Genomic DNA, 26,630 nt, shown 5'->3' with positions numbered 1-26,630 from the left:
GCTCTTCCTACTCACTTTTCAAGTAGTGTATCTAGAAATAATGGGCATTTCAGTTCAGTTTGCCTTGCATTTAAAGCAGGCACTACTGTTACAGGCAGAACATAAACATAGGCACTGCTCAAAAAGCCTATAGTCAGTTCTATGTTTTGAAATCTGGTCAAGTCCAAAGATACACAGCCACAGAAACCTATATGCAAGCAAAGTTACAGAACCTTCTTCCATTTCATCTGCAAGATAAACACATAGGGTAACATGAAATGTGAGGTCACAGAAGCATTTTAGCAGGCACGATGAATCTTTTCTAAAATCTTTTACCAGTTTTAAAACTAGGCTGCATTTTCCCCAGCCCTGAAGATTTTCTATGCCTTACCTGAGCTTGCTCACAAATTCATGGTCTAAAGCAGAAACACGAAGATAGCAGGCTGGTAATTGTGGTTTCAGAGTCAACTCTGTTGCTATTAACTCTGTTGCTATTGTCAAAGCTTGTTTTTCTTCACCAAAAATGCCTAAGTAGAACTCTGGAATCAACTAAGCATGAAGTTTTAAGGACAAGATGTGCCAATTATATTTGAAAAGCATAACTAACTGACAGAAGCTGCTCATCACAAGTATTTATCCAACCCCAGTACGGAATTTGCTCATTAACAAAGGAAGATCTTTCATGCTACTAATCATTGCTCCGTAGGCTTGGGGTTGTCTTGAATGCTTACCAGTTTGAGGCCTAGATGAAATTATCACTCCTTAACACAGATGCAATATAACTAGGGACAATGCGTGTTTGAGCTCCCAGTTAGTCTTCAAATGAAGATTAAACTTAAGTAACTTCGTTGCAAATGCATGTTCAGGGATAAAGTGTGATACCATCAAGGGATCTCTTTACTTTGCAACGCAATAAAATTGGTACCACTTCATGACACAGGAAAGTAGAGTTCTGAGCAAGACTAACATCCCATATACCATTAAAAAAAAAAAAAAGGTCAATTAGATCTAGACTGAACTGATTTTATTTCCTTCCAAAAAGAATAGACACTAATTTAACTGAATACAGAATTTAACTTAACCGTAACTATACAAATTTCAGTATATTGTCCTGTTCAATAACTGCTTATAAATAATACTGCCAAATTTCTAGTGCATACCTTAAAATTAAATAGCCCGTCTTTCTTTCTACTCCTAATAACCTTAGATTAGAGCTGCAACGTTCAAATTAACTTAGATACAGCCGTCAATTCTCTTGCTTTTCAGTGTAGTTTTATATTATCCACATTTTTCCCCCCACTACCACCAAACCAGGACTCAAAAGTACATTTTACTGTACTGGCCAAGAAACGTTTGATGAACCTTGTAAGAACAGAATTCAGAAAAAGATTAACAACAGTTTTTACCGTAAAATATTCATCACTTTCCTCTAAAAAATAACTTATGCATTTTTGTGCATATTCTTATATTTATTAGTCTGTCACATTTTACTATAGCATCTGCAAGTTTCTTATTTGAACACTTGAACAAAACGAGTAGTACCCACTTTTAGTTAGACCATCCAAAAATCCATCAAGTTCTTTGAGAACTATGAGTTCCTGTTTTGAAATGAAAGGTGTCCAAGGATGTTCCAAGAACTTTCATCATTATATTCAGTTAGCCAAAAAAAAAAAAAAAAAAAAGACAATTTTCTTTTTTCTGGTATGACCAAACACGACCGGTTCCCCTACTTCCTACTGCTGTTGTATTTAAACCTCCAAAATTCCTTACCTTTACTAAGCAAAGGTGCCCGTCTAACTATTCACTGTATTGTTTCACCTGCTTACTGTCCAGGCAAACCAAAATCTCCTCACTTCACTGCCAGGTCTCCAAATCCATTGTTCCAGTTAATGGAAGTCTGTCACGTGAAAACAGCATTATATTCACCAGCTCTGTTTAGGCATACCACCTGATGTGGCATTAAGTGATTTCATCACAAATCACTGACTGTAATGAAATGCAAAGTAAAGGAAACTTGACTTTATTTAGCTTCCAGTTTCTGGGAGGTCAAGAGGGACTAGGATTGCTCTGGACAACAAAAGAGACTGTGCTTACAGATCATTTTCTGCCATATTCTTTCTTTAGGACCACTGTTTTATTGTTGCCCTTTCTATTACATGGGATGTACATATTATCAGGTGTTAATAAAAGGTCAGTGCCTGTACAATACATTCTACAACTGAGCACCACTTTCCGTAACTGAACAGGCAAAGAAATTACACTGAACATCAGCATCTGGCAGTATTTCTCCAAAAAAAGTGACTAAAATGGGTTTAAATTGATTAACACTATTAAATCACATCTAATATTTGATACTACATGATTTCATTACAGCTATACGATACAATTATACAAAATGTGTTAACATCAAAGAATACAACCAAAATTAAGATAGCAAACAAAACCTATATAACTTTTTTCTTTACAGGAAAATACTTTTGAAGTATGCATGTAACTGCCCATTCTTTTAAAGAAAATCTACCGCAAGCAAGTTATCAACCTCCAGGAAAATCACACATAGCATTACTACGCATATCCCCAAAAAGTGTACAATATGCACACTTGGAAAATACAAAATTAAAAAAATTGTAAGCAACAGGTGAGCTTCATATTTATAAGAATGTGAAAAGAAGTCCAATTTTAGCACTGTTGTATAAAGAATCGTCTCTTTTGATGCAAGTTCATGAACGGACCCCTCCGGTCAGGGTCACTTTACAAAACACCGTGTTCTTGAAACGGCATTACAGAGCAAGGTAGAGCATCTTAGCAATGTCACCTTAAAGTTTTTCTGTTTCTTTTTTGCTTTTTATTCACTACTTATCAAAACATGTCCTTTAGGTTTGTAGGGTTCTTTTTTTAAAATTCTTTCCTAGAAACAATATACAAAGGGGAGGCGTATTTATTTCCAATTCATATTTCCTGTAAGATGCTTGAGTTCAACAACTTTTCCTCCAACTTTCACTGGTTGTTTTTGGCCTTAGCATGTGTTAAGATGTGAGATTTCAGGTTAGTTGATTGCGCAAACTTCTTATTGCAGCCATCAAATGGGCAAACATAGGGCCTGTCGCCAGTATGAATTCGCACATGTGTGCGTAAATTGAAGTCCAGTGAAAAACGCTTTCCACATCCTTCAAACGTACACTGTTGAAAGGAAAAGACACATTCTATTAGCTAATAAAAGCACCACCCATTTCAATCATAGATTTGAACAATACCCTACACTGCACAAGCACAAAGCCAGGTGCTGAATATTATTATAAGTGCAGCTGTGGGCATTACTTTTAAATTGCATTTAAACAATACTTCAGGTTGTTTTACCACAGTAGTATAGCAGATTTAGAAGAGGAAAATAAATTCTAGCTTGCAAGCAAATGCTTTCACTAAAACAAAAAAAACCACACTGCTCCCTGCACCTAAAACAGTATTTTGCTAGCCGTACTAGTCCCACATCAGATTTCTCCCTTTCAGTAATAATTTGTAAAGATTTGCTCATTTTACTAGCTTTACTTCCAAGATGGGCTCAGAATACAAAGAGCAGCATGTTTAACTGCAAATACTAATCAGGAAACACAAAGCAGCTCAAGCATGCACATCTGAGTGTCTAAGAACTGCAAATTTCTGAAATAATTCAGTTTTCAAAAAAAAAATCTGCAAAAAAGTACATAAGTATTGATGAACACAGTATGCTCAAAGCTATGAATACATGTGAAGAATATTTATGTGAAGGAGAAATATCATATGAAGTAGGCTGGAGACCTCTGGTGGCAGAAGCTCATGTGACTTGATACAAATGGAAAGAGATTCAGTAATTACCATCACTGTCCTCAAAATTGATTAATATCCACTACTAGAAATTAGTATTATGAGTCAAATGAGCACACAGCCCTGAGGGTCAGTTGTGTAATATGGGAAGTTGAAAAGGAGGAAAAAAGACATTTTCCTCTTTCAGGAGTAACTGCAAACTTCATTTTTCAAGTGAGTAACTTCACATTATGTTTTGTAAGGTATCTCTCACGTATATCTCTCATGTACAAACAATTTGCTTATTTCTATGTCCACAGAAGTAGATAAATGACAGCCTAATTAATTTAAGGTGACTTCCAATTTTAAAGATGATCATTCAGTGCTTCATTTGATTTTACAAAATAAAGAGTATCCCCAAAGAGATGTAGAAAAGAGGTTATATAGCCTACACAAATTTTATGAAATAAATTGTGGTTTGCAAGTTAACAATACCTGAAAGGGTTTCTCTCCAGTATGAACTAGTTGATGTCGCTTTAGTTTCGAGCTCTCCACAAAGGCCTTGCCACATTCTGCACATACGTGTACTCGAGGGCCATGAGTGTGCAGATGCTTCCTCATGGCAGAGTTGTCCCTGAACATCTTTGTGCAGCCCTTAAAGAAGAACAGTGAAACTCAGTTAGTAGATAAGCTAGTTCTGTTAAGTTTTACCTGCTACAGTACAAGCACTTAAGCATTTAAAATGCTTTCATATCCTGAATACTTTCTGAAAAGTTGTCCCTGTAAAGCAGACCCCTTGCATATATTTCAAAATAAACAAATAAAAGTAATACCATGAAAACTAATCATATGAAAAGCTGAGTAAAACAAAACAAAATACCTCTCTTTCTCTTAGTATTACAAACCATGTGCAGTCAAATGAATAATAGGACAGTCTTGTGGAAAAGATGCAGCTCTGCTAGAAGCAAGTGAATATGCTAACAAAAGCACCTTCAGAAAAAAAAAAAAAAGAAAAAAAAAAAAACTGACAGAATGGTAGTTCATAGCTATCTATGGTATCATCTTTGATATGCTATACACTGAGTACTACGGTACTCCAATCTGATAGATTATATGCTGTGGTACATTAGAGCATTCTCTAGCACCAACTTGTATCTGCCCTGCTCTGTCTTCCAACATTCCATCCTTTTGCTTCTGTCCTTCTCATTCCTGAGAAGAAATGGAGTACAAGGGCTTCCAGAACATCACTTACAGGAACTACCCAGCCCACACCTGCAGCAGCAGACTGATCACTACCCACTGTGGCACAGAAAGAGACAACCACCAATTCTAGTTTAAACCCATGAAGTGATACTGGGCAACTGAGTAAGGCAGATGGATCTCTCGAGTTACTGTCGACTCAACCTAGTCATACTCACTTGAACTCAGGTACCATGTCAGAGGTCTTAATCTGGGGTACGCACTGCATCAACACAGGAATTCCAGGGTAAATTTAAGCCAGCAGCGACTTGTGGCTCTCTTATTCAACATTTCTGTGCCTTTATTCACCTTTTAGCAGTGATCAATAGACAACTATCTTAGGTTTTAAAAATGTACTTCTCACAGCACACAACTCCTCATGAAATCCTATTAACATCTGTAAATTCTATTTGTACTCCAAGTGATGCTGTTTCAGCTTACCTAAAAATTAGTCTACCAACACTGCAGGGTTAGGAGGCACAAAGTTCAATAACAGTACCTATAGAACAATCAACTGCTAATACTCAATTCTACAGGCGTCCTCTTTGGAAGTTATTTCTTCAAAACTAATATTCACATTTAAACATGCCTTATTTCTTAAAAATGGAAAACTAACACTTTCGAGGAGTTCTCTCTTCAGGTACTAGAATTTCTTTGACTAATTTAAGAAGTGCTGCACCAAAATAAGCACACCATGGACTTGCATGCATTTATTTCAAGTCCCTGTTTGCCTCTGAGAGGAACAGTTACATCTTCTGCAATATGTTCCTTTCTTAAACTGAACTCATAAATACACATAGCCCAGAAACATCAGAAAGGAGAGAAGATGAAAGATTGAGTGTTCTTTTTTTTCCTGTTTAAATTAAATTGAGGCTATGAAAAAATACATCAAAAATGAAGGCAGCATTCTTCAGCATTGTAAAGAATAAGTGTTCTTGTATCATCACACACTAGATGACAGTAAAAACATGATATGTAGAATGTAAAGAATTGGAAATCAATATAAGCACAAAGAGGAATCCATTAAGTGAAAATTTCTTATGCTACCACTTTCAGGAAGAAGCCTTTTATCCATGCTCTCCCATCCGCACTATTAGCTATCTGCCCTCACTACTTACTTATGCTCACACCATCTAGACCAGAAGTCAGCAAGGTTGTATTTGTCTTTTTTCATTACAAATTAAGTTGGCTAACAGAAGATCTACAGAAGCTGGGTAATCCATTAAAACTAGATGCTACCAATTTAAGTGACTGGCAACATTTATTCAAGACAGTGGCCTCCCCACTACCAGCAGATCGGAATCGTGTTTCTTCAGAATCATATCTGTGAGATGTCCCTCTCTCTTTCAAAACGATGCACCCGCCAGCTCTGTGGAATGTAATTCAAAGTCTTCCAATAATGCTAAGTTTGGCATCTGCTCCATAGATTGCTGATTCCTGATCTAGACTCCCAAATCTGTCATAGCTTCCAAGAAGACAATATATAGATCTTAGGAACGTACTTTGAACAGCTTTCAGAACATTCTTTCAAGTATGTATTCTTGGGTGGCAGGAAATCACAACAGTAAAACCAGCATGTTAGGGACTGTGCATCATGGCTACCAGAAGATTAGGGATGCACTAACCTTAAGACAAGGAATGGGAATAATATTCAGTGAAAGGTTTTCAAGGAAGCCTTGTAAGAGCGATAACTTCAATACAGTTAATCAAGCATAATTTATTTACAACAAGACATGTTGCTTATTCTCAAGAGAACATCAGAATAAAATTCTGATCTACAAATCACTATCTAGTCAGAAGCTGAGCACTTCACTTACTTTGTGAGGACAAGCTATCGTTCGTGGAGCATCGTCTTCTTTAATTTTTCTTGGTTTCATTCTTAAAAAGAAGAAAAAAACATTAGTAGAACAACATGGGTAGACAGCTCTTCTCCCTCAACTGCCTACATAATACACACATTTATTCGATAGTATTATGTGCATCAGTAATACTCTTTTTAATATTTTTAGAACTCTTGAAATAATAGGAACAGCGGTTTTTGGTATTTGGAAAGCCCAACTTTCTAGAAGGGCCTCAAACACTGAATAAGACATTTAATGCTACATTCCTAGTTCTGAGTATGTGGAAATAAGGTTCTTCCTGACTTACACTAAGTATAATTAGGACGTTTTGTTTGACAATTCCATTCTTTTTGTGCACGTAGCCATGTGTGCACATAGCCATATACTCAGACATGAAGGACAGAGTAGTTTCAATCATTCTTCAGTAGTTTCATCACACAAAGCTTCAGAACAAAACTCTACAGAAGCAGAAAAGGCAGGCAAGTTGTGGAATCTACACTGACAATGCAGACATCTGTTTTAACCACAGAAATTGTAATTATTCTTACGTCAAGCTATTGTACACATGGATTCCACTCTTGTCAACTGACAAGCAATCATCTACTTAATTTTAGCCATTAACAGAGGTATCCCACTACCTTATCTGTGCCATTAACCTCCACTGATGGAGCCCAGCAAGTTAATGCTTGCACAGAAATTAGGTGTTTCAAGTACAGTCGTAAGACTCCCTGTAGACAATGACATTAGAACAGTCTTGCTCTAATCGCAATCTGTCTGAATGTCCAAAAAGAGACAGGTGTGTAGGCAGTAACCTGGGAAGTTGCACACTGCCCCTTTACCTATCCTTGTATCTAAAATCTGTAGTGCACACGGTCTTCAAAAATATCAAAAATAAATGGCATGATTAGCGTAGCAGATTCCAATATAAGTATGTAAGTAATTCATAAATGCACCACACAGCTGGAGATTCACTTAAGTAAGGTATGAGATTTTAACACATTCCAAAACCCTGCCAGAGAAGGGGAGCTACACCATTTAGTCAAGTTCCTCAACTCTTTTTCCTGGTAACACAGTACAAGATAGCTCTGTACAACAGATATGACAGGTAGCTACCTCAAGTTAAACAAAAGGTTTTCTCGTGTTTTTGCTAGTTAAAGAGATGAGTGCCTTGAATTTAACAAAAGAATTACAATGAGCAGAGTTGCTACTATGAACATTAAGAAGCAGAGGGATCTGTTGCTATCCCAGAGCGATTTAATCCGCATTAGGACAGTCCCTGAAAACAGACTGACATGTATTTTTAACATGCATTTTTAACCATCGATCTGCTTAAAACACAATTTCTAAATGATCAAAACAACCCCCAAGAGCTGTGGGGAAAATAAGCTAAAAACTCTTTATTTTGACCATATAAGCATTTGTTTCTTTGCAGGTAGGTTCCAGGATTCTTTGATGCTGTCATATAAGTAAGTAGGACTGAAATCTGCAGTTTCACTTGCGTCATTCACATGGATAGAGGAGAGAGGACAGGAAAGGAAGGCCTCCTGAGGCTGAATTAAGGCCAGAGCAGTGAAAAACCTCCCTGAGAATTCCTGAAAACTGGATCCAGGGAAATCTCCTTAGAACCACCAACAGAGACGTAAGTACGTGATGGAGAAGTCTCCTATGGCTCTGTGGGCCATCATTTGTCTTTCAGAAACAATCCAACTCCTCTCCATGTTGCAGACATAGCACAGGCACAGCGTAAAAAATAAGGATTGAGTGGCTACATTTATTCTTTTCTCTGCCTGGACTTTTAACAATCTCCTGCTTGCTTAGCATCTCCGGACTACACCGAATATGTGCAGGGCTAACTGAAGAACACTGCAGCCTCCTGCAAGGGTTAATACATGCATGACAAAAATATGGGAACTGGAGAGTATCATATCCAACAACCCCTTTAAAACAGGCGTGAGGTATTTCTGTTGACAGAGCTCCTCTCATCCCATCACCAACAGCATGCCTAAAAATCTCAATCTTGGACAAAAACTATTTTTGTTTGTGCAGACCACCTTTATTACCTTAACTTTCCTGACTCTGAGGCTGTAGGGCAAAACACACGCTTTTTTTTATTTTTATTTTTACAGTAGCTCTACAGAACACTTAACTACCCTTTACATAGGATTTTCCTTATTGCATCTTTGCATCTCATTTTTTCTGTTTTACAGAAAGACAAAGCATAGAAGTGTGTGTCTGTAATGCCAATGTGGACAAAAGACAAAGTGCTTTGGTAATACATGACATGAGAGAACACAGTGCCATGTTTTAATGCCATTAGAGACACCCTTAGCAGACAAATCCGGTCCCACGAATCCCTGCCTCGCTTCTAATGCTATCAACTTGGTAAACGCCAACTCATTTCCCTGACCCTGAAAACAAAATGCCCTTAAGCCCAAAAATCAACGTCCATGACATCATCAGATGCTGGTGGTTAGACATCTGGCTCCCACCCAGTAGAGCATCCCTACCAGCTCCCTCCAAGTTTTCTTAGCCTGAAACACTGACCAAAACCAGAACTCTAGCAGATACCGCTACTTAAAGCGACTATAGAGGCACACATTAATACCTGGGTGGAACTTCCAAAACAGCTGCCTTTGCACAGAGCCCATTTCCATGGCAAGACCAGAATTCCCATTTCCGCAGCAAGCTTCTGTGGGCCAGGTCTAGCAGTAACAATTGCAGACCATTAAAAAAAATGGAAGTGTAACCTTTTAGACCCAGGTACAGGACAGTGCAGTTAGAGGCTAAGCCTGATAACTTCTATTTAAAGCATCACATTGCTGGAGTGAAATCACAGGTATTAACCATTCCTCAAAACAAAGTTTCTTTCTAATATTGCAGTGACAGTTACAGCTAACTACCTCCTTTCACTGCCCTGCTGAACTACAGGAGCTGTTCCTTCCAGGAGAACCTCTGCATCAAAGCTCTGTCAATCTCCACAAACAATTATGCTGGAGATGAATCAGATTTTTAACAAGTTAGCCACAGAAACAGTGCTAAAGCAGTCAAAAGCAACTAACAGTATAGAAATCCACCCTCCCTTTCGGTATCTTTTTTTTTTTTTTTCTTCCTGTTAAACCTGTGTTGTCATATTTTTTTCTTCTCCCTCTATAGAAACCTAAACAGCATTACTCTCTCTCTGGCAACTTCTTTTGCACTTCCTGGAGGTCTCTGATGATCAACAGCGATAATTCACCTCTACTGATGACCGCATCCCTATGAATGGTTAGAAAAGGAGGAAGTTATTCTCTACAGGTTCACTTCCACTTCTGGTCTGTTCCCTCACTGTCACACCCTTCATGGTGCCCTGCTGAGGCAGAAGTACCACAAGTGGTCCGTTTGTGCTAAAGAGCTCCTGAAACTGGCTAGACTGGCTTCTGGATAAACAGACACAAAGGGAGTGCCACAAGGTGTCCTAGGAATCTACCTACAATCAAAGAGCCCACAGTTAGCCTCCAACGCAGCTGGGCCCAGAACTGTTGTAAAATTAAACTGTTCCCTTTTGTTCCAAGGTTCCAGCAAAAATAGTTACTGGTTTTGTTCCAGTTTGCAGAACATCATGTATGTAAACACAGAGAGTGACCTTAGCAGCGTGAGACAGAGCAAGAGATTTCCCTTCCCCCCGAGTAATGCCTGGGGTAAAGCAATTGTCAGTTTACTGCCCTTTAAGTGTCTCTGGAACAAGAACAAGACCAGTACAAAAGCACATACCTTATAAAGAGGCCTAAGTCATAAAGCTAGGTGACCAGCGTGCCTTGTCATGTTTAAGAAGGGTGTCCAGTTTCAAACTCTAACACAGTTACCTCGCCTTTGTTTTCTATCCATTTTGGAAAGCGGTTGTAACAGGAGGGGCACTTCCTCCAATGGCTCTCTTCCAGGAAAGGTACCAAGAGGAGCAGAAGATAAAGCCACAGAGAGGATAATTTTTACCACTACGACCCATTACTGTGCCAATTTTCCAACTTCTCTTTTTATTTCTTTGTATTTTACTCATATTTGTACTGTGCTGTCTCTAGCCAGTTCAGTCATCTATCAAGAGAGCAGACAGGAGTTTTCAAGGGGATTTGTTTGGGGGAATTTTAAAGAAGCCTACCATATGCACCAACTAGAAACACATCTGTTACTTCTCCAAGCAGTTATGACTGCTTCACATCTAGCTACAGAGCAACTTGTAATCAGTTTAGACTTGGATGAAACATTTTCAACCTGGTTTCATCCAAGGTTTTCAGCCTTCATCAAAGGTTTTCAACCTGGAGAAGAGAAGGCTCAGGGGCGACCTTACTGCTCTCTACAGGTACCTTAAAGGAGGCTGTAGCGAGGTGGGGGTTGGCCTGTTCTCCCACGTGCCTGGTGACAGGACGAGGGGGAATGGGCTTAAGTTGCGCCAGGGTTGTGTTTAGGTTGGATATTAGGAAAAACTTCTTTACTGAAGGGTTGTTAGACATTGGAATGGGCTGCCCAGGGAAGTGGTGGAGTCACCATCCCTGAAGGTCTTTAAAAGACGTTTAGATGTAGAGCTTAGGGATATGGTTTAGTGGAGGGCTGGTTAGTGTTAGGTCAGAGGTTGGACTCTGTGGTCTTGGAGGTCTCTTCAAATCTATACAGTTCTGTGATTCTGTGATTTTATTTCACCTTAATGGACTTTCAATGGCCCAGCCAAAAGGTATTGAAAGAAAAATGAGGTAATTTATGAGGTTTTATTTCTTTCTTTGCAGATCATTGACAACTAATGTTTTGCATTCTGATCTGACTGCCTTAGAGAAATACACAAATCCATTTTTACTTTTATTGAATTTTTAAAGCGTAGTAGAGAAAATGCATGAGTTGTACAATAGAATGCAGTAATTTGTGGAAGGAAGTTGCCCAACAGGTATAATTTATAGTTATTCATCTATGAATTACTAAGCAGATCTTAATGTTCTGATGCAGTTTGTTTATTTGCAGTGTTTTCAATAGTTTCAGGATGTAGAAAAACCTTTCCAGGAATCAGTACAGAGGTTCCAGTTAAAGGGCCCAAATTCCTGCTACGTGACTCAATGACACACCAAAAAGGCAACAGAATCCAGCAGTATCTCGATGGCATAAACGCTCGTTCCACTGGTGCCACCTAGCTGCTGAGCAGCAGTGGTGCCCATTTCACGTGCTGAATTTCTGCAGCTTCTGAAATGCTTTTTGTAAGGCTGCAGCACTACAGAAGACTTCAAGCATCGTTGAGACCACCCCACTTTACCCCTCACTAAACAGACTCAGAACTCCAGACCCCTGCCTGAAATTGGTTACTACTAAAATTAAATTCCAACATGCATTTTAATTAGAAGGCCACAAAGCTTTTAAGTTACCCAAGTTAAATTACCCAAGCTTTGCTCATTTCAAGTTAACCTCAGAACTCTGTTCCCATAAATTAATGCAACTGTCTCAGTCAATTTACCCTTAATCAATATAAGCTGCACGGGTATAAAGAGTGAATCTAGCCTGGTTTTGCGTAGCTGATTTACAAATGTATAGCACGTTTCTTCCAACTAATTTAATGAAAATGGGAAAGCATCCCAAAATAGCTTGTTTTCAACTGCACAAAATTAACTTAGTATTAGATTTTCCTAGCCTGTTTATACTTCCTTATATGTGGACTATGCACAAACTTTTTCCCCATGATCAAAATAAAAGGCAATACCACACGAAACTTGTGAATTTGAAATCTCTTAAAACTTAACATGCTGGTCAAAGCTTTCAGAATACAGCTGAGAATTTTTGAAGTCTGAATACTGTAATCCTTCAAGCAATGCTTGGAACTTTCAGGGAACTTGACACTAAATAACACATCCTTTTAGGAATACAAATACAACTGTACTCCTAAACCCTATACCTCCAAACCCAATTCTTATGCAAGTAAACCAGTTTTTTTCTTTCAGTTTGCCATGCAAGAAGGCTTTCAGTGATACACAGTATGTAGACCAACAAGACAACTGAGCAGTACAAAAAGAGATCTGAGGAATCAGAGCCTGAATTCATCTTATTAGCTAAAAGAAGTCCCTTCAACATGTTTATTTCTCTGCAAGAGAATAAAGACCATAGCAAGCAGTATTCTGATACACCCACATGCACCAGTCTCAGCTATACACAATCATTTCAGATCTAACATACAACTAACTCTGTTTTCTTTTCCAATTTTCTTTTTTAAGGCAAGAGTGAAGGTTTGACAATCATTGATTCTGACCAAGAAATCAAAAAAGCTTTCCTAAAACAGAAGATGCCTAAGGTTTTCATATACCTGCAATTAAGCTATCAGAACAATTTTTGTAGGCTTTGGGCAACCTGGGGATATTGATAGTGGGCACGTGTCACCTTCAGCAATGTTTGTTCATCTTATGACTGAAGCAGTTCAAATTTTATCTGCTATACAGAGATATATTAACAGAAAAATATGAGACAATAGACATAAAACTCAATCTTTCTATCATCCACTACAAATTCTAGCTCTGTAACTTCCTAGAACATTCCACCCTGAACAAGGAAGTTGAAATTTTACATTACGGCCAAGTGCCACTATTCTCTGAGCAGAAAACTAACTAAAACCTAAAGATGCAGTACTTCTTATGATATTAAGAAGTATGCAGAAATATCTCACAGAAGCAGTCTGGTAATTTCAAGAAGTCCAAATCCTGGCAACCTTTTCAAGTACTCAAACTGATCTGGAGAATTAACATTCAGTATGTGCATGAAGGAAACCCTGTAAGAAACTAGTTCAGCTTCATAACAGAGGAAGATAAAAGATAACTATTTAGTACTTCAGTGCTTACCAGAACAAAAGGTTTCAGAATATTTTAAAATAACTGAAAGAAACATTCTAGGCAAATGATTAGCAGAAACGTTTAACTAACATTTTAGAATTAGAACACTATGTACATTCGGAATATCACTTAAACATTTGCTTTCACTGAAAATTGTGTATTAGCCTTTCAGCAATTCTCAGAGGAAACCACATTCATTTTGATCATTTTACTAGTAAATCAGGTAAACAAGAGCATCAATAGGTAAACCACCCACCACTTCAGGAAAAAAAAAATAAAAATCCCCTTTTCAGTTGTTCATGACTTTTTTTTTTTAAAAATACACTTCCAGATTAGATAGTTTCACAGTGCTTGTTCCCTGTCTCTTACTTAGAGCCTTCAGTATTCAGAGTTTAATGGCTTTACTGCAAACAGTGGGAAGAGCCTGTACCAGCAGTTCTCCAGTGGAATCACAGCACAGACTAATAGAAGCAGCTTCTAAAAAGCAGCAAGATCAAAGAGGTGAGACTAGAGTAGACACAGCTCACTGGGCACCAAGATCCACCTAACCAAGAAGCTAGATCAGAACTTGGGTCAACAGTCCTTGTCACCTAGCAAGTAATGGAAAAATTTGGTGGTATGTTAAAAAAAAAAAAAAAAAGGCATTAAGCCTTCTGTAATTGCAAGTGCACTGCACAAATGTCAGAACTATCCAGTGCCAAACCAGACTTCTCTCTGGTGACCTCACGGTTGCCCTCTGGTGGCCAAGCCTGCCCCGAGCACTCGGCACCACACCCAGCAGCTCAGCAGGGCTTTTGTGTTTAAAACCAAGAGCTTCAGAAGTGAGAAGCAAGTGAAAAACAGAAGTGGCTTCACTAACTATGTTAGCCTAGCTTTCTTGTACTGAACGATCCGAATGCAAGACTTCATTTATTTGATCCTTTGTCACCAGAGACACTGAAAGATGCACTCTCTCACATCAAAGATGCAGAATATTAATGTCTTTAGGCCCCACCTTGCCTAATGAGAGCTGAAGATCAGAAGTCACCTGCTGAATGCAGGACCCAATTATTTTAATACATTATTCACTACTCCATTCTGAATCAAGTTCCTTGTTTTAGAAGATGATTAAAAGGAACAACAAGCCATATTAAATTTATCATTTATTCTGCCCAACAGTTTCTTAATTAAACCAGTGGAAAGAAAGCTCTTTTAGTTTGAAGATCCTTTCTTCTTACTTACCTAGCAAATTCAGCCAGCTGTTTGGGGTCTGAGAGGTCAATGCCGGGTATTCCACCAGGAGGAAGTTTCTTTCCTGTCATGTACTCTGAGTAATCTGGAGGAGAATTCTCTCCAATGATCTGCTCTTCCACCACCGTTTCATGGTCAATATCTTTCTTATCATCTGAAATACATAAAATACCCAATTCAGTACATACAAAGATCAAAACACAACACAAATTTTCAGGCTCATCTCAATCTAAGTTCACTATTGCTGTACACAAAAAAACAAATTGCATTCCCAGATTTCTACACTAATTGTTTAAAAACAAGAAGACATCCGCACAGTTACAACATGAGCACAGAAAGAACACAGTAGGTGGGAACAAAAGCCTAAGTTTCATATCTACTTAAACACAGACAAGTAAGGAAATAAGTAGAACCATCCTACGAGAACGACGGCTGCATTTTAAAGATAACACACTTTTCCTGAAACAATGCATAAACATTTAATTCTCTTAACCTCTTTAAGATTAACCTCCACTGTAGCCACTTTGGATCTCAACAGCAACCAGTAACCAAACAAACCTATCTAAGAAGTGACAGGTACTTACCTTAAGAAATTACGGCTACTGATCTTTAGCTTCGGAGTCTTCAGAGTCCCTTGACCCTCAACAGAAATGTCACAGAGGGACAAGAAACTTTAAAAATAACTGCTAATGGACTTCAGCACCTGCCCATAAAATTGAAGTTTTTCAGCACTCGCCCACGGATCTGAGGGAAAGCAAAAAGCTAAGCAGCGTGTCTCCCTCCCCAGGGGGCTTCCTCTTCTGTGGCACTGGGCAGCCTAAGCGATTTCCCACTCTACTGTGTAAACAGCAGATAGGGATCGCTCAGACCTTTGATCTGCAAGCCAGTTAGAGACGGCTACTTCAGCTGCTCTACAGCTCCTCCTGCGGATTTCTGCTTAAGGACAGCGGGGAAATGAGGTTGAAGACCTGCTGTTACTGTCAACTCATATTCCAGCACAGAACGTGTCACAACGTTTTCTCTCTCTCCTTTTGCTATTTTACAGCAGAAAGCAGAGAGATGCAGAGAGGAGAGAATGGAAACAGCCACCACCCATCTCCTCACTGCCCAACTCACACCAGCTGAGGGAAGGACACAGCACCAATCCTGTTTTCCACCCTCACCTGAAAAACCATCTTCCCAAAATACACCTAGAACAGATGTACGTACAGCTCTAACTCCTCAGCTAACTGCTAATAAACTTGTCACTGCACTATTTCTCCTACCCTGTATATGGGAAGATCCTGCAAATCACATTATACAGAAAGACTTTAAGTCCAAGTATTTGCAAAGTATCACTTTGTATTTTTTTGTGAAGTAACAGTATTAGGATAGAAACGGTATTTCCCCAATTTGGAAAAAAAAATAGGAAAACATAAGGCAAAGAACAAATGAGGCAGTATTTCCCTTTTCTTTTTTTTTCCCCCCTAAACACAAATACAGATAATAGTATTTGTTATGCAGTAGCTCTGGTTAGGGAAAAGAAGACAAGACTACGCAAATAAAAGAACTATACTAAGGGGAAATCTCTATGCAATTTGTAATGCCTGTTTTTACTCTTGGCCACTAAGCTATTTCTAGAAATGTTACTGCTAGTTTGGGGTTTAACCTGATCTACCAGATCAAATGGCAGTTCGTGTATACCTTCCATGGCCAAAGAGGAAAACAGACTTCAACACTGCAAAGGCAGCAGTGTTAATAAGCTAATAATAATATCTGCACTATTAAACTGCAACATGGACGATTTGGACACTTTCCTTCACTTTAATCTATCTTTCCATTCATTGCATTACTTTTCAGTCTTTATCAATGCTTCACAGAAAGCAACTGAATTTACCTTAAGCAAGTATTACAGGGCAAGTTTTACTGCACCTGCAGGAGTTACAAAGTCAATTCAATAAACCTCTAATTCAGCAACGCTTTGTTCTTCCCAACTGTCAGAAGGCTGAGAAGAGGTATTTCGTAATGCCTACACAGGCAGAAAAGGCACCACGAAGCTCAGAAGAACAGAACACCGGAAAGCTAAACGCAGAGCCTCCTCCATGCTGCAGACCAGAATGAGATCAGCTGCCTTCAATTTGGCCATTTCAGCAGCTCCCCAGAACTTCCCAGAGCTTCCAGTTTGACTGTCTGATGACATGTATAACAGAAGTGAGCTTTCATTTCCTGCCTCAGCTCGGATGCATGAGTCAACTGGGAAATTTTGTATGCATTCCTTAAGATTTTCTCTTTCCCTAACGTAAAGACCCACAACTCAACTGTGCCTTCTTGATATTTTGAGAGTCAGACTGAAAGTCAGCCAGCTTTCAGTGCCCTTCCTTCCCGACAGCCCACCAACAGAAATCAATTCCACAGCAGTGTTTTAGCTAGGCTGCTGGAGTAAAACATGAAAAATCAGTACATGCTATTACCTTGATAGAGAAGAAAGTACGCTGAAGTATCACTTAACACGTTCTTGACAGTTATGTGAAAATAAAAAGCACTCCGGTCTTCCTATACAAAAACAACACCTAACATGCATCTCTAGAGCAGGAAATACCTGCAGTTTAAAAAACTAACTTAAAACAGCCTAAAACAACAGCATACAAAACATTTACCCCAGGCTAAGGGCCTTCAAGATAACTTAGGGTATGAACCAGATCTAACTCAGTTATGGAAAGCAGCAGCAGACTTGAGCAGCTCCTTAGCATCACAACACCTTAGTTACAGGCCATCCCACGATACCATCAGCTCATTGGAATAAACAAACAAACCCACGCGCTGGGAGAAGTCAGGAAGATCTTTACCAACGTCTTCTAGGCAGAACTTTATCGCAGGTTTAAAATTGCGATGCCCAACCAACCCGGACTAGGCAGCTCAAGGTTTAGAGGCTAAAGTCCAAGCAAACTTTCACTCGCGCCGACAAGTTAACCATCACTCTCATTGCAAACAGGACAAGTTGTCTGCTTGATGCCTTCTGCCTGGCACAAACTACATCCAAAGTACTTCTCCCTTCTCCTCTCACAAAGCATCAGGAATTCGTACATACTGCATCCGAAGCAAAGCAAAACGCAGCTACCCTCAAGTTCTAGTGACACCTCTGGACGAGTACAGTCCAAAGGAGGCACAGGGCAAGCTAAATACTGACAGAGCCATTGAGCCAGTCAGCAAAAACAAAATTAACTGCTATATACTACCTAACCTGCTTTGTTTTGTCCCTTAAAACTGATTTAGAGGGGCATTAAGCATTCTGCTTAAGTGTATTTAGCCTTGTTCCACTAGATCCATTGCAGCTTTCTGTAAGGAACTTGCAACATGATTTCAGTCCCACCTTCTCAAATACATTGCAGAGATGAAGGTACGTCAATTAGTGAACTACTTGATCCTTGATTTCTGCAGAAATGTGTGATACCAGTCACTAATACCTACATCCAATACTCACATATCTTTTAAGGTTATAAAATATTGGTTCCTTAGAGATACAACAGATACTCTCCACACCCATCATCTTCTTCTGCCCAGCTACGGAAGACAGACACCCTGAACTGGTTTGTTCTATGCATCTGTCTAGGACATGCACAAACAAATCTTCATGTTCGCATCCTTCCACCTGCATGTCTCACTCCCTATTACAAGCAATACATATTTTGCACATTTTTGCATTCGAAGTATGTCAAAGGAATATTTTTATACACAGACCAGTGGAAGTCCAGCACTTTAGCCATCTGGGTTTTGTGACAATCACTTAAAGCATACCTGGATTGGTGAAATGACCAGAAGTTTTAAGGGTACCAAGCTCAGGTACCGATTCAGGTGTGAGGAAGCCAGTCTACCAGGATAAAACCACTAACTGCAGATTGTGTGCATCACAATGACAAAGCATGGTGGAATCTGTATCCCAAGACTTCTGTTGACTATCTTTTGCTCTTACCACCAAACTTCCTCCATCTTTACACAGATAATTCATCCACCTCAGGACCTTGTTATTTCATGTGCTTCTGGAACAGCAGCTAGCTCCAGCTGCCAGCTCTCCATCTCCCCAACTCTTTCCACCCAAGAAGTCCTATCACTGTTTCTGCCTCAGTTACTCTGGTTTTAACCTTGGAACTTCATCTCAAGATCCCCAGTTTTCTGAGCTATCCTCCTCCTTCACTACATGGCAGGGAGAACACGTTATTCAATCACATTTCCCCTGTGGTACATACAGAGTACAAATGGGAATTCAGAAGGTACGCTTGCTAGTAAAGGAATGAGACTTAACCCTAGAGCTTTCTCCCCGAGGTACCAAGTTAACAGCCACTCTTCTTACTAAAAGGATGAACAACAGTTAAGCTCAGATTTTCTTTTCACGATCACACAGTTACACACATTTGTTTTAGGAACAGCTGAAATGCAATTACATGATAAAAGATGCATTCAGCGACTGCGCAGCACCAAGGCACTGTGGTAACAGCTTGGTTATTGCTACCACATCACAATCTCCTCAGGCAAAATACTTCATTGGTCACGTTTGGAAGCAGAGAACCGTAATTAGCTCATTAAATAATACAGTAATTTAGCAGACGCTTCTGAAAGTTAAATTCCATTTTGCACAGTATGTCATTTCTTAACCTAACTGGCTACTCAGTTACTTTCCCTCCGCAGTGCCTTGCACGCAGATGAAGAACAGGTTCTTCTTTCCCCACGTCACCCATCTCATATTTCACACTGCTGAAGGAGACATGAACTGACAAAAACACTGCATATATCAATAGTCATCATCTGACTGTAACGCTGGTGAGACACTGTGCTGAAGCACTCTGACCTGAATCATCAGCACCTCGCAGGGAAAGGTCTAGGAGTAAGCCTGAGGATCTTCATTTGACAATGGGCTAGGAGGCAACTTCATCCATACAATAAAAGTGATGAATCACATTCACGTATTTCACTTTCAAAGCTGAAAAGATGTTAAAAACAGATGCACGAAAATATCTACGATATGTACTTGTCCTCTAAGGTTCACTGGCAAAACTCTTAGGGCAGACTCAGCACCTATGGATACCAACAGCCTGTATTGCTGTCAGTCAGAATCAGAAATAGATTTCCATCCTAACATTTTAAAGGAGCCACACAAACACTTTCTGCCTCCATTATGATTTTTTTTTTCATATAAGAAGCCCATTACCCATTTGTCATTGCAAAGAATTTTGGCTATCCTTGATACTGGCCCAAGACTGAACTAAATGACTCTCTCTCTTATACTACTGAAGACAACTGCTCAGATAGCTGATGATTCTTTTTCTCACCCCTGTAATCTGATAAAGCCAAATGGAACCCCTTCTACTTTAAGGAATTAAAGGTTTCTTTTTCTCTCCCAAAGAGGCTTTGAAGAACCTTCTGGAAACCCAACATGACGTCCCTGCATTTCCAAATATGGGCCCTCTGCACAGGCTTTCTGGATCACCATAAACCATTTTCAAACCATACACGTATGTATATTTGTCTTTCCCATCTAGAAACAGGATACTTCAGCAGTGTAACATCTATGGGCAATGCTGAGGTTGGTTGTGCTACTTCAGCCCTAAGCTTGCAGGCCATCTATACTAACAATAACAATTTGTGCCAGCACAGCCTATTTCAGATTCAGCAGCTTGACAATCATTATCTAATACACTTTTTCCCCCCCATATCAAGCCCAAGTTGTTCAAGATTGCAGCATTTGGTGAAGCCAGAATTTCAGCACCACCTTCCAATATAATCTGAGAAAGCAATTTCTATCAATCCTTTCCTCCCCCCACTGCTGGGTACTATCACGTAGTTGATGCTTTTGTTTGGTGCCTATTTTCTACAATCGAAGAAAGACAAATGATTCCATTCTGAAGATTTGGAAAACGAACATGAACTAGAACAAAGCCTTTCTTAAACCAACCACTTTAATTAAAGTAATCACGGGTCACAAGTTTGATATCACCGCAGATACCAAGGTGATAAGAGAAGTTATGGTGAGTCCAAACCGTTGCCAACAACAGTAGAGCAACTACAAAGTAACCACATTAACGAGACCAGGATTGAACAGTCCACTCTAATCACATCAGTGGATATTTCACATGCTATTCCTACACCTTTCAAGAGGTGTTACGAGGTATGTTAAATGCTTAGGGACAAAGATTTATGACTGGCTACATTTGGTACAGCTAATGTAGCAGCACTAGAAAACAGTAACGAGTAATTAATCCATATTGTCTTTGCACACTGCGGTGAGCAAAGAGCCCTTGTTCCCAGTTCAAATACCCAAGAACAGCAACATAGGACTCATTGTTTTAGCTCGATGCATGGTCTTATTTACTGGTCATCTTTCGATAAACTTTTTGTTAAATATTTCAAACAGTCCATTAGATCAGTGTGTAAGCAAGTCTTTAATTAAGTCAAAAAACAGAGGCAAAACAACTATCTTTGTTCAAAATAAAGCGTGCCTGATTCTGCAGGGAAACTTTAGTACAACTAACTATCCTTTTGTAAGCAGGTAGTTTATTCAGCAATTTTTTTTTCTTCCATTTCTGCCTCTTTTGGATTTTTTCTGGCATTCGCCCCCCCAAAGTTTGAGAAAACACATAATGAAGCACCAAAAGTTAAGTGTTTGACCACAAACCACTCCAGACCACTTTTAAAACATTCAGTAAACTCTCTAAGAGGCATAAAAGCCTACCCGACAAGCTCAGTAAGCTTCACTCTTAGCTGAAGAGGTTAAACCAAAGGCTGTTTCAAGCTCAGGGTGGGAGGGTGCACAGTATAGGGGGAGGAGGCTCGTGCGCATGCGTGCAGGGAAGGAAAGTCAAACTTGGATATTTTTTTCCTTTGTTAAGTATATTGTGATTTTGCTTTTGGGGAGTTTGTGGGTTTTTTTGCCTCTTGAATTCAAGTTAGCAGAGGTATTCTGTATCTTTCTGCAGCATGAATATAACTGAACCGAATGTACCAATGCAATTCAATCCCCAGTGCATTACAAGTGGAGATCGTTCTGTCTGAGCTTGCATGGTCATCATCACAAAGAAGAAAACCACTGCAATCAATAGGGCTATCCTGATGTAAGAGTTGTGTAAGCTGGAATAGAATCAGATGCATTGATTACACACACGCTTCGTTTCAGTCAAGCAATAATCAGCACGCAGCTCTACGGAAGCATCCTATCAGGCACTCCGAATCTGAGTACAAGCGAGGCCCTATATCCTGCCAGCTCACGAGCCACACATTGACTTGCTTTCAGCTACCTTAGGTACTTTCCACAAACCAGAAGACTATGTATTTTATTCTCTTTTGTCTTTCTTGGATGGTCAGTTTTAAGAAGAGACAGCATGCGAATTCAATTCAGGTCACGTACATCGATACACAGAAGCATATAGAACCCCATTCTACTGAACAGCAATTCAGAAAACTCCGAACTGAAAGTTCTCTGTTCATCCAAAAGCAGGGAATTCTGATCAGGCTCATTAGCTAACCAACTAAGTGTATATCAGCGGTGTCACACGCTCTGTCAAACTTGTTAAATAATCGCCTATATTAAAGAAAGTAGAAATCAGAATCACTGTTCTCTGCATCTTTTCAGACAAAAGAATCCAGTTGCTCAATATGCTCTTCCTTCAGCACTCCTCTTACTAATAAAGCTACTGGTCACTCACAAGCATCACATTCTGACAACATTTTTTTTTTTTTAACTACTTCGGAAGTTTAACCAATATCTGATACCCTGCTACAAATTATAAAGCGCACAAGAACTATGATATGCAAAACCGAGTACCAGCCTATTAGCCGTACTAATTTAAGTAGTACATGAAGTGACCGCTTTTTGCCCTTATGTAACTTTAGCCCAGAACTTTGACTACAGAGCCTTAGCTTCCAGTGACACAATTCTTTGTGAAAACAGAAAACAAAGCAAGAAAACCAGCCACAGCGTACCGCTGACAAAAGAAATACATCCTTCCCTTTACATATTTTGAAGCGAAGGGGTCAGGAAACCGTTGGCGGCTTAAATGGGAAGCGCATGTCAGGCTTATCCCGAGCCCTGCAGATAATACCGGGCATCTTCACATGACTTCCCTGCCTCCCTGAGACACTCCCACGGAAAGCGACTGGGAAACGCGCGCTCCCACACCGAAAATACACGCTTTCACCCCAAAAAACACACGCTGCCAGCCCGCTCGGCCCCCGCTGCGCCTATCCCAAAGCCCCGGAGCTTCCCCGCCGCCCCCACCCCCCTCCCGGCCATCCCGGCTCCCCTCAGCCGGCAGCGGGGGGGCCGCCCCTCGCCTAACGGGCGCGATCGGCACCCAGGCGGAGCGAGAGGAGCGGCGGCCGGGACCGGGAGCCGAGGAGGAGAAGGAACGGGGAGAGGGGGGGGGAGAAGCGGCGGGGCGGGGACGGGCGGAGGGGGGGGGGGTTGAAGCGCGGCGCGGCTGGGCTCGCCCCGCACCGAGCGCCCGCCCGCACACCCCGCCTCCCCCTGCTGCAGAAACTACGCCATTGCGGCCTAGTCCTGGAGCCAGCGGCGCGCCGCCGCCGCCCGCCCTCCTCCTCCCTCCCTCCCTCCCGCACCCCCTCAGCCGCCGCCATCTTGGCGGCCGCCGCCATCTTTCCTTCCCCCCGCCGCGGAGCCGGGCAGGAGCAGCGGCGGCGGCAGCGCAGCCCCCGCCATCTTTTCGGGGGAGCCGCCATACTTGCCCTGGCGAGGAACATGGCGGCGCCCATCGCACACACCAAAACATGGCCTCCCTTCAAAACAACGCCGGCCGCCGGCGGCCGGGCGGCCCGCGGGGCTCGGGGAGGGCGGCGGGGGGGCGCGCACTTACCCGAGGCCCACATGGTGACCGAGAACTCCCCCTCCAGGGTCTTGATCTGCACCTGCTTCTGCTCCCATTTCCTGCCGCCGCCGCCCTCGGCCCCGCCGCCGCCTCCCCCGCTCAGGTAACTCTTCTTGCTGCTCTTCTTGCCGCTGCCGCCCTTCTTCACGCGGCCCCCGCCGCCGGCCGACGAGGAGCCGCCGCCGCCGCTCTTGCTGCCGGCGGCGGCCACGGTGACCAGGGTCTGCTCGATGTACTCGTCCTCGCCGGCGGGGGCCGGCACGGGGATGAGGATCTGGTCCTCGAAGCCGTCGTCGGCGCGCAGTCCGTCCGAGTCGTCCCCGCCGACCACCTCCTCGCGGGTCTGCACCAGGATCACCTCCTGGTGGTGGTGGTGGAGGTGCAGCTGGCCCCCGCCGCCGCCCGCCGCGCCGCCGCCCGCCCCGCTCGGGTCGCCGTCGGAGACGAGCGGCTGCAGGGCGATCATGGGCTGGTGGTGGTGGTAGTGGTGCGGCGGGTGGTGCGGGCCGCAGTCCTCGCAGCACTCGTCCTCCTCCTCCTCCTCCTCGTCCTCCTCGCCGCCCACCACGGTGGTCTCGATGGTCTCCACCGGGATGGTCTCCACCTCGATCTCGTGCAGCTCCACGATCTCGGCCGGCATCTCCGAGCCGTCCGTGGCGATGTACAGGGTGTCTCCCGAGGCCATGGCGGGGGGGAAGGGAGAAGGGGGTGGGGGGGGGGGAACGGGAAAGGGAGGAGGGGAGGGGAACGGCGCTCGCTCGCTCGGCGGCCGCCGCGAGAGGCTCGGCTCCGCTGCCCTCAGCCGCCGGCGGGGCTCGGGCGCCTCCCGCCTGCCTTCCTTCTCCTCGCCGCCTCCTCCCCCTTCCACACAAACACCAGCGCCTCGCAGCCAGCCGGAGGAGGGAGGGAGCAGGGAGGGAGGAGGGAGCAGGGAGGGAGGGAGGCAGCCGCCAGATCCCGGCCCCGCGCCCTCGCGAGACTTTGCGCTGCCGCCGCCGAGACGGCCCCCAGCCCCCGGCAGCCCGCCGGGAACCGCCCCCAGCGGCCAATCGCGCCGCCCGCCTCAACCGGGCAAGGCGGGGAGCCAATCGGGGCGCGCCTTCGCTCGGAGGCCCGCCTCCGCGCGCTGCCGCCGGCCTATCGGGGAGCGCGGCGGCGGCCGGCCCCGCCTCCCTGCTCGCAGCAGCCAATCGGCACCGGGCTGCGTCACCTCTCCGCCCGCAGGCACCGCCCGGCCGTTTAAGCCCCTCCCAGCCCCGAAGCCCCGCCCCGCCCCCACTGCTCGGCGGGAGGGGGGGGGGCGGGCCCGGCTCGCGCTCCGCCTCGCGCCGCGGGCGGCCGGCAGGTGGCGAGCGCGGAGGCCGACCGTTAACGGCCGCGGCGCGCGCAGGCGCGCGGGAAGCCCGCTGACAGGAAGGTTGGCCCGCTGGGGCCCCGCCGCTGGGCGCCTCCTCTCCGCCGTTATTTTACATTTTGTACCTTTATATTTTTTCTTTTTTCTTTTTCTTCTCCTAAAGGCGGAGCGCGGGCGCGCTTGGCCTGGGGGAGCTGACGGAATTGCTCCCCTCCGGTCACACTCGGCTCCCCCCTCCTAACAACGGCCAGATAGGGCTTATTGTTGTGAAAGTCCCACAAACGGCGGCTGTTGGCACTTCCTAGGAGATTCGCAGCTCGGCACGTGTAAATTTCTCCCCTTTGTAGGGCGATCTCAGCGACACAGTGAAAATAGTGCCTTTAGCTTTTTAAAATCAGTACCGCAAGCGTTTTCTACCTCTCCCACCCTTCAGCATATACCGAATGCTTTATTTTGCTGCAGCATTCACAAGTGGTTATTTTTCAGTGAACCGCTACACGGAAATGTTTCTCAGCTCAGTGGTTTGCCCGTTACACGCTTCCCTTCATCCTGAGCTAGGTGATTTGCCTAAGCAGCACACGGTTATTTTTCAGTGGCTGCGATGATTAGCCATGCATTCTTTTTTCTCTTGAAGAGAGAAGAATACGGCATCAAAGAAAAATAAATACATGAAAGCTGACCTCTGAAAAGGTGTTTTAAAAGAAAATCTTGCCCTGAGTAGCATCACCAGGTGAAAGAGGGCAGGGAAGTCACACACAGGATCTTCCTTGAGAATAGACCAGTCCATACACTAATCTGGAAACCTTTCCTTGGAAATAAAAGTTATTTTTAAGCATCCATAACAAATATGTTTATTATGAAAATATATTCTTTCCAAGCTCTAGATTACTTTTTTTTTTTTTTTTTTTTTTTTTTTCCCCCCAGTTCCTTCCTTAAAATCTGCTGAAGTAAGTTGTGGTGCACCATCAATCCGCAGACAGCTGTTTTTAACTTTTCCTGCGTGCACCACCAGCATTGTTTTTTTCTTGGCTCTGCAGAAGTCCTGGGAATAAGTTCATGTCTAACTGAAAGAGCAAAACTGAATTTGTTTACTCTTGGCAAGCCAGCTTCTACCCCCCTCCACCTTTCTTTCTTTTGGATTAACTGACTCAAGTGCTTGCCTTTCTTCAGCAGGTGGATGGGCAAGGAAAAGCCTTGGGAGATGGGTTTTCATCCCAAAGAGAAAATGTGTTTTGTGTCAAAGAGAAGACAGTTGCAAATCCAGCACAAAGCATATAGTAGCTCCATGCAGTCATCATCTAGATAAGAACGAAAGCTAGGTGATAATGAGATTTGACCTCTTTAATTTTGGTACACAGTCCTATAAAAATAGTGCCATCCACAAATACTTGAGCTACTAGCAATACACAGTGCATTAAAAAAGAAAGGAAGGGAGGAGCAAAAGGAAGACGAGGAGATACATATGAGGTCTCTGATTTCTGCTCAGCAAGAGATATCTTTCTCTTCTGAACCCCAATCTGCTTTTGAT

General features: G+C 42.5%; 1 protein-coding gene across 1 annotated transcript; it reads right to left on the bottom strand.

Moving 5' to 3' along the window:
- Positions 1–988: 988 nt before the first annotated feature.
- On the bottom strand, positions 989–24,740 carry YY1 (YY1 transcription factor). The gene is made up of 5 exons (XM_084288288.1): positions 23,737–24,740; positions 14,888–15,050; positions 6,816–6,876; positions 4,255–4,413; positions 989–3,159 (listed from the first exon to the last, which is right to left on the bottom strand). Exons 1-5 carry the CDS (start codon positions 24,431–24,433, stop codon positions 2,977–2,979), a joined length of 1,263 nt encoding a protein of 420 aa, XP_084144414.1. The 5' UTR covers positions 24,434–24,740; the 3' UTR covers positions 989–2,976.
- Between the last annotated feature and the right edge of the window lie 1,890 nt (positions 24,741–26,630).

The sequence above is a fragment of the Netta rufina genome, assembly GCF_964035555.1.
Source record: "Netta rufina genome assembly, chromosome: 5".
NCBI lineage: Eukaryota > Metazoa > Chordata > Aves > Anseriformes > Anatidae > Netta > Netta rufina.
The sequence above is the reverse complement of the archived record's forward strand: the minus strand, read 5'-3'. Positions and strand labels throughout refer to the sequence as shown.

Bases quoted from the DNA above. Each gene is read 5' to 3' on its own strand.
- YY1 (XM_084288288.1), bottom strand. From the start codon at position 24,433: ATGGCCTCGGGAGACACCCTGTACATCGCCACGGACGGCTCGGAGATG. The intron at 6,877-14,887 runs GTAAGTAAGAAG...CTTCTTTTTAAG, and splicing joins CAGCTGGCTGAATTTGCTAG to AATGAAACCAAGAAAAATTA. The intron at 4,414-6,815 runs GTAAGTGAAGTG...TTCTTCTTTAAG, and splicing joins CGATAGCTTGTCCTCACAAA to GGCTGCACAAAGATGTTCAG.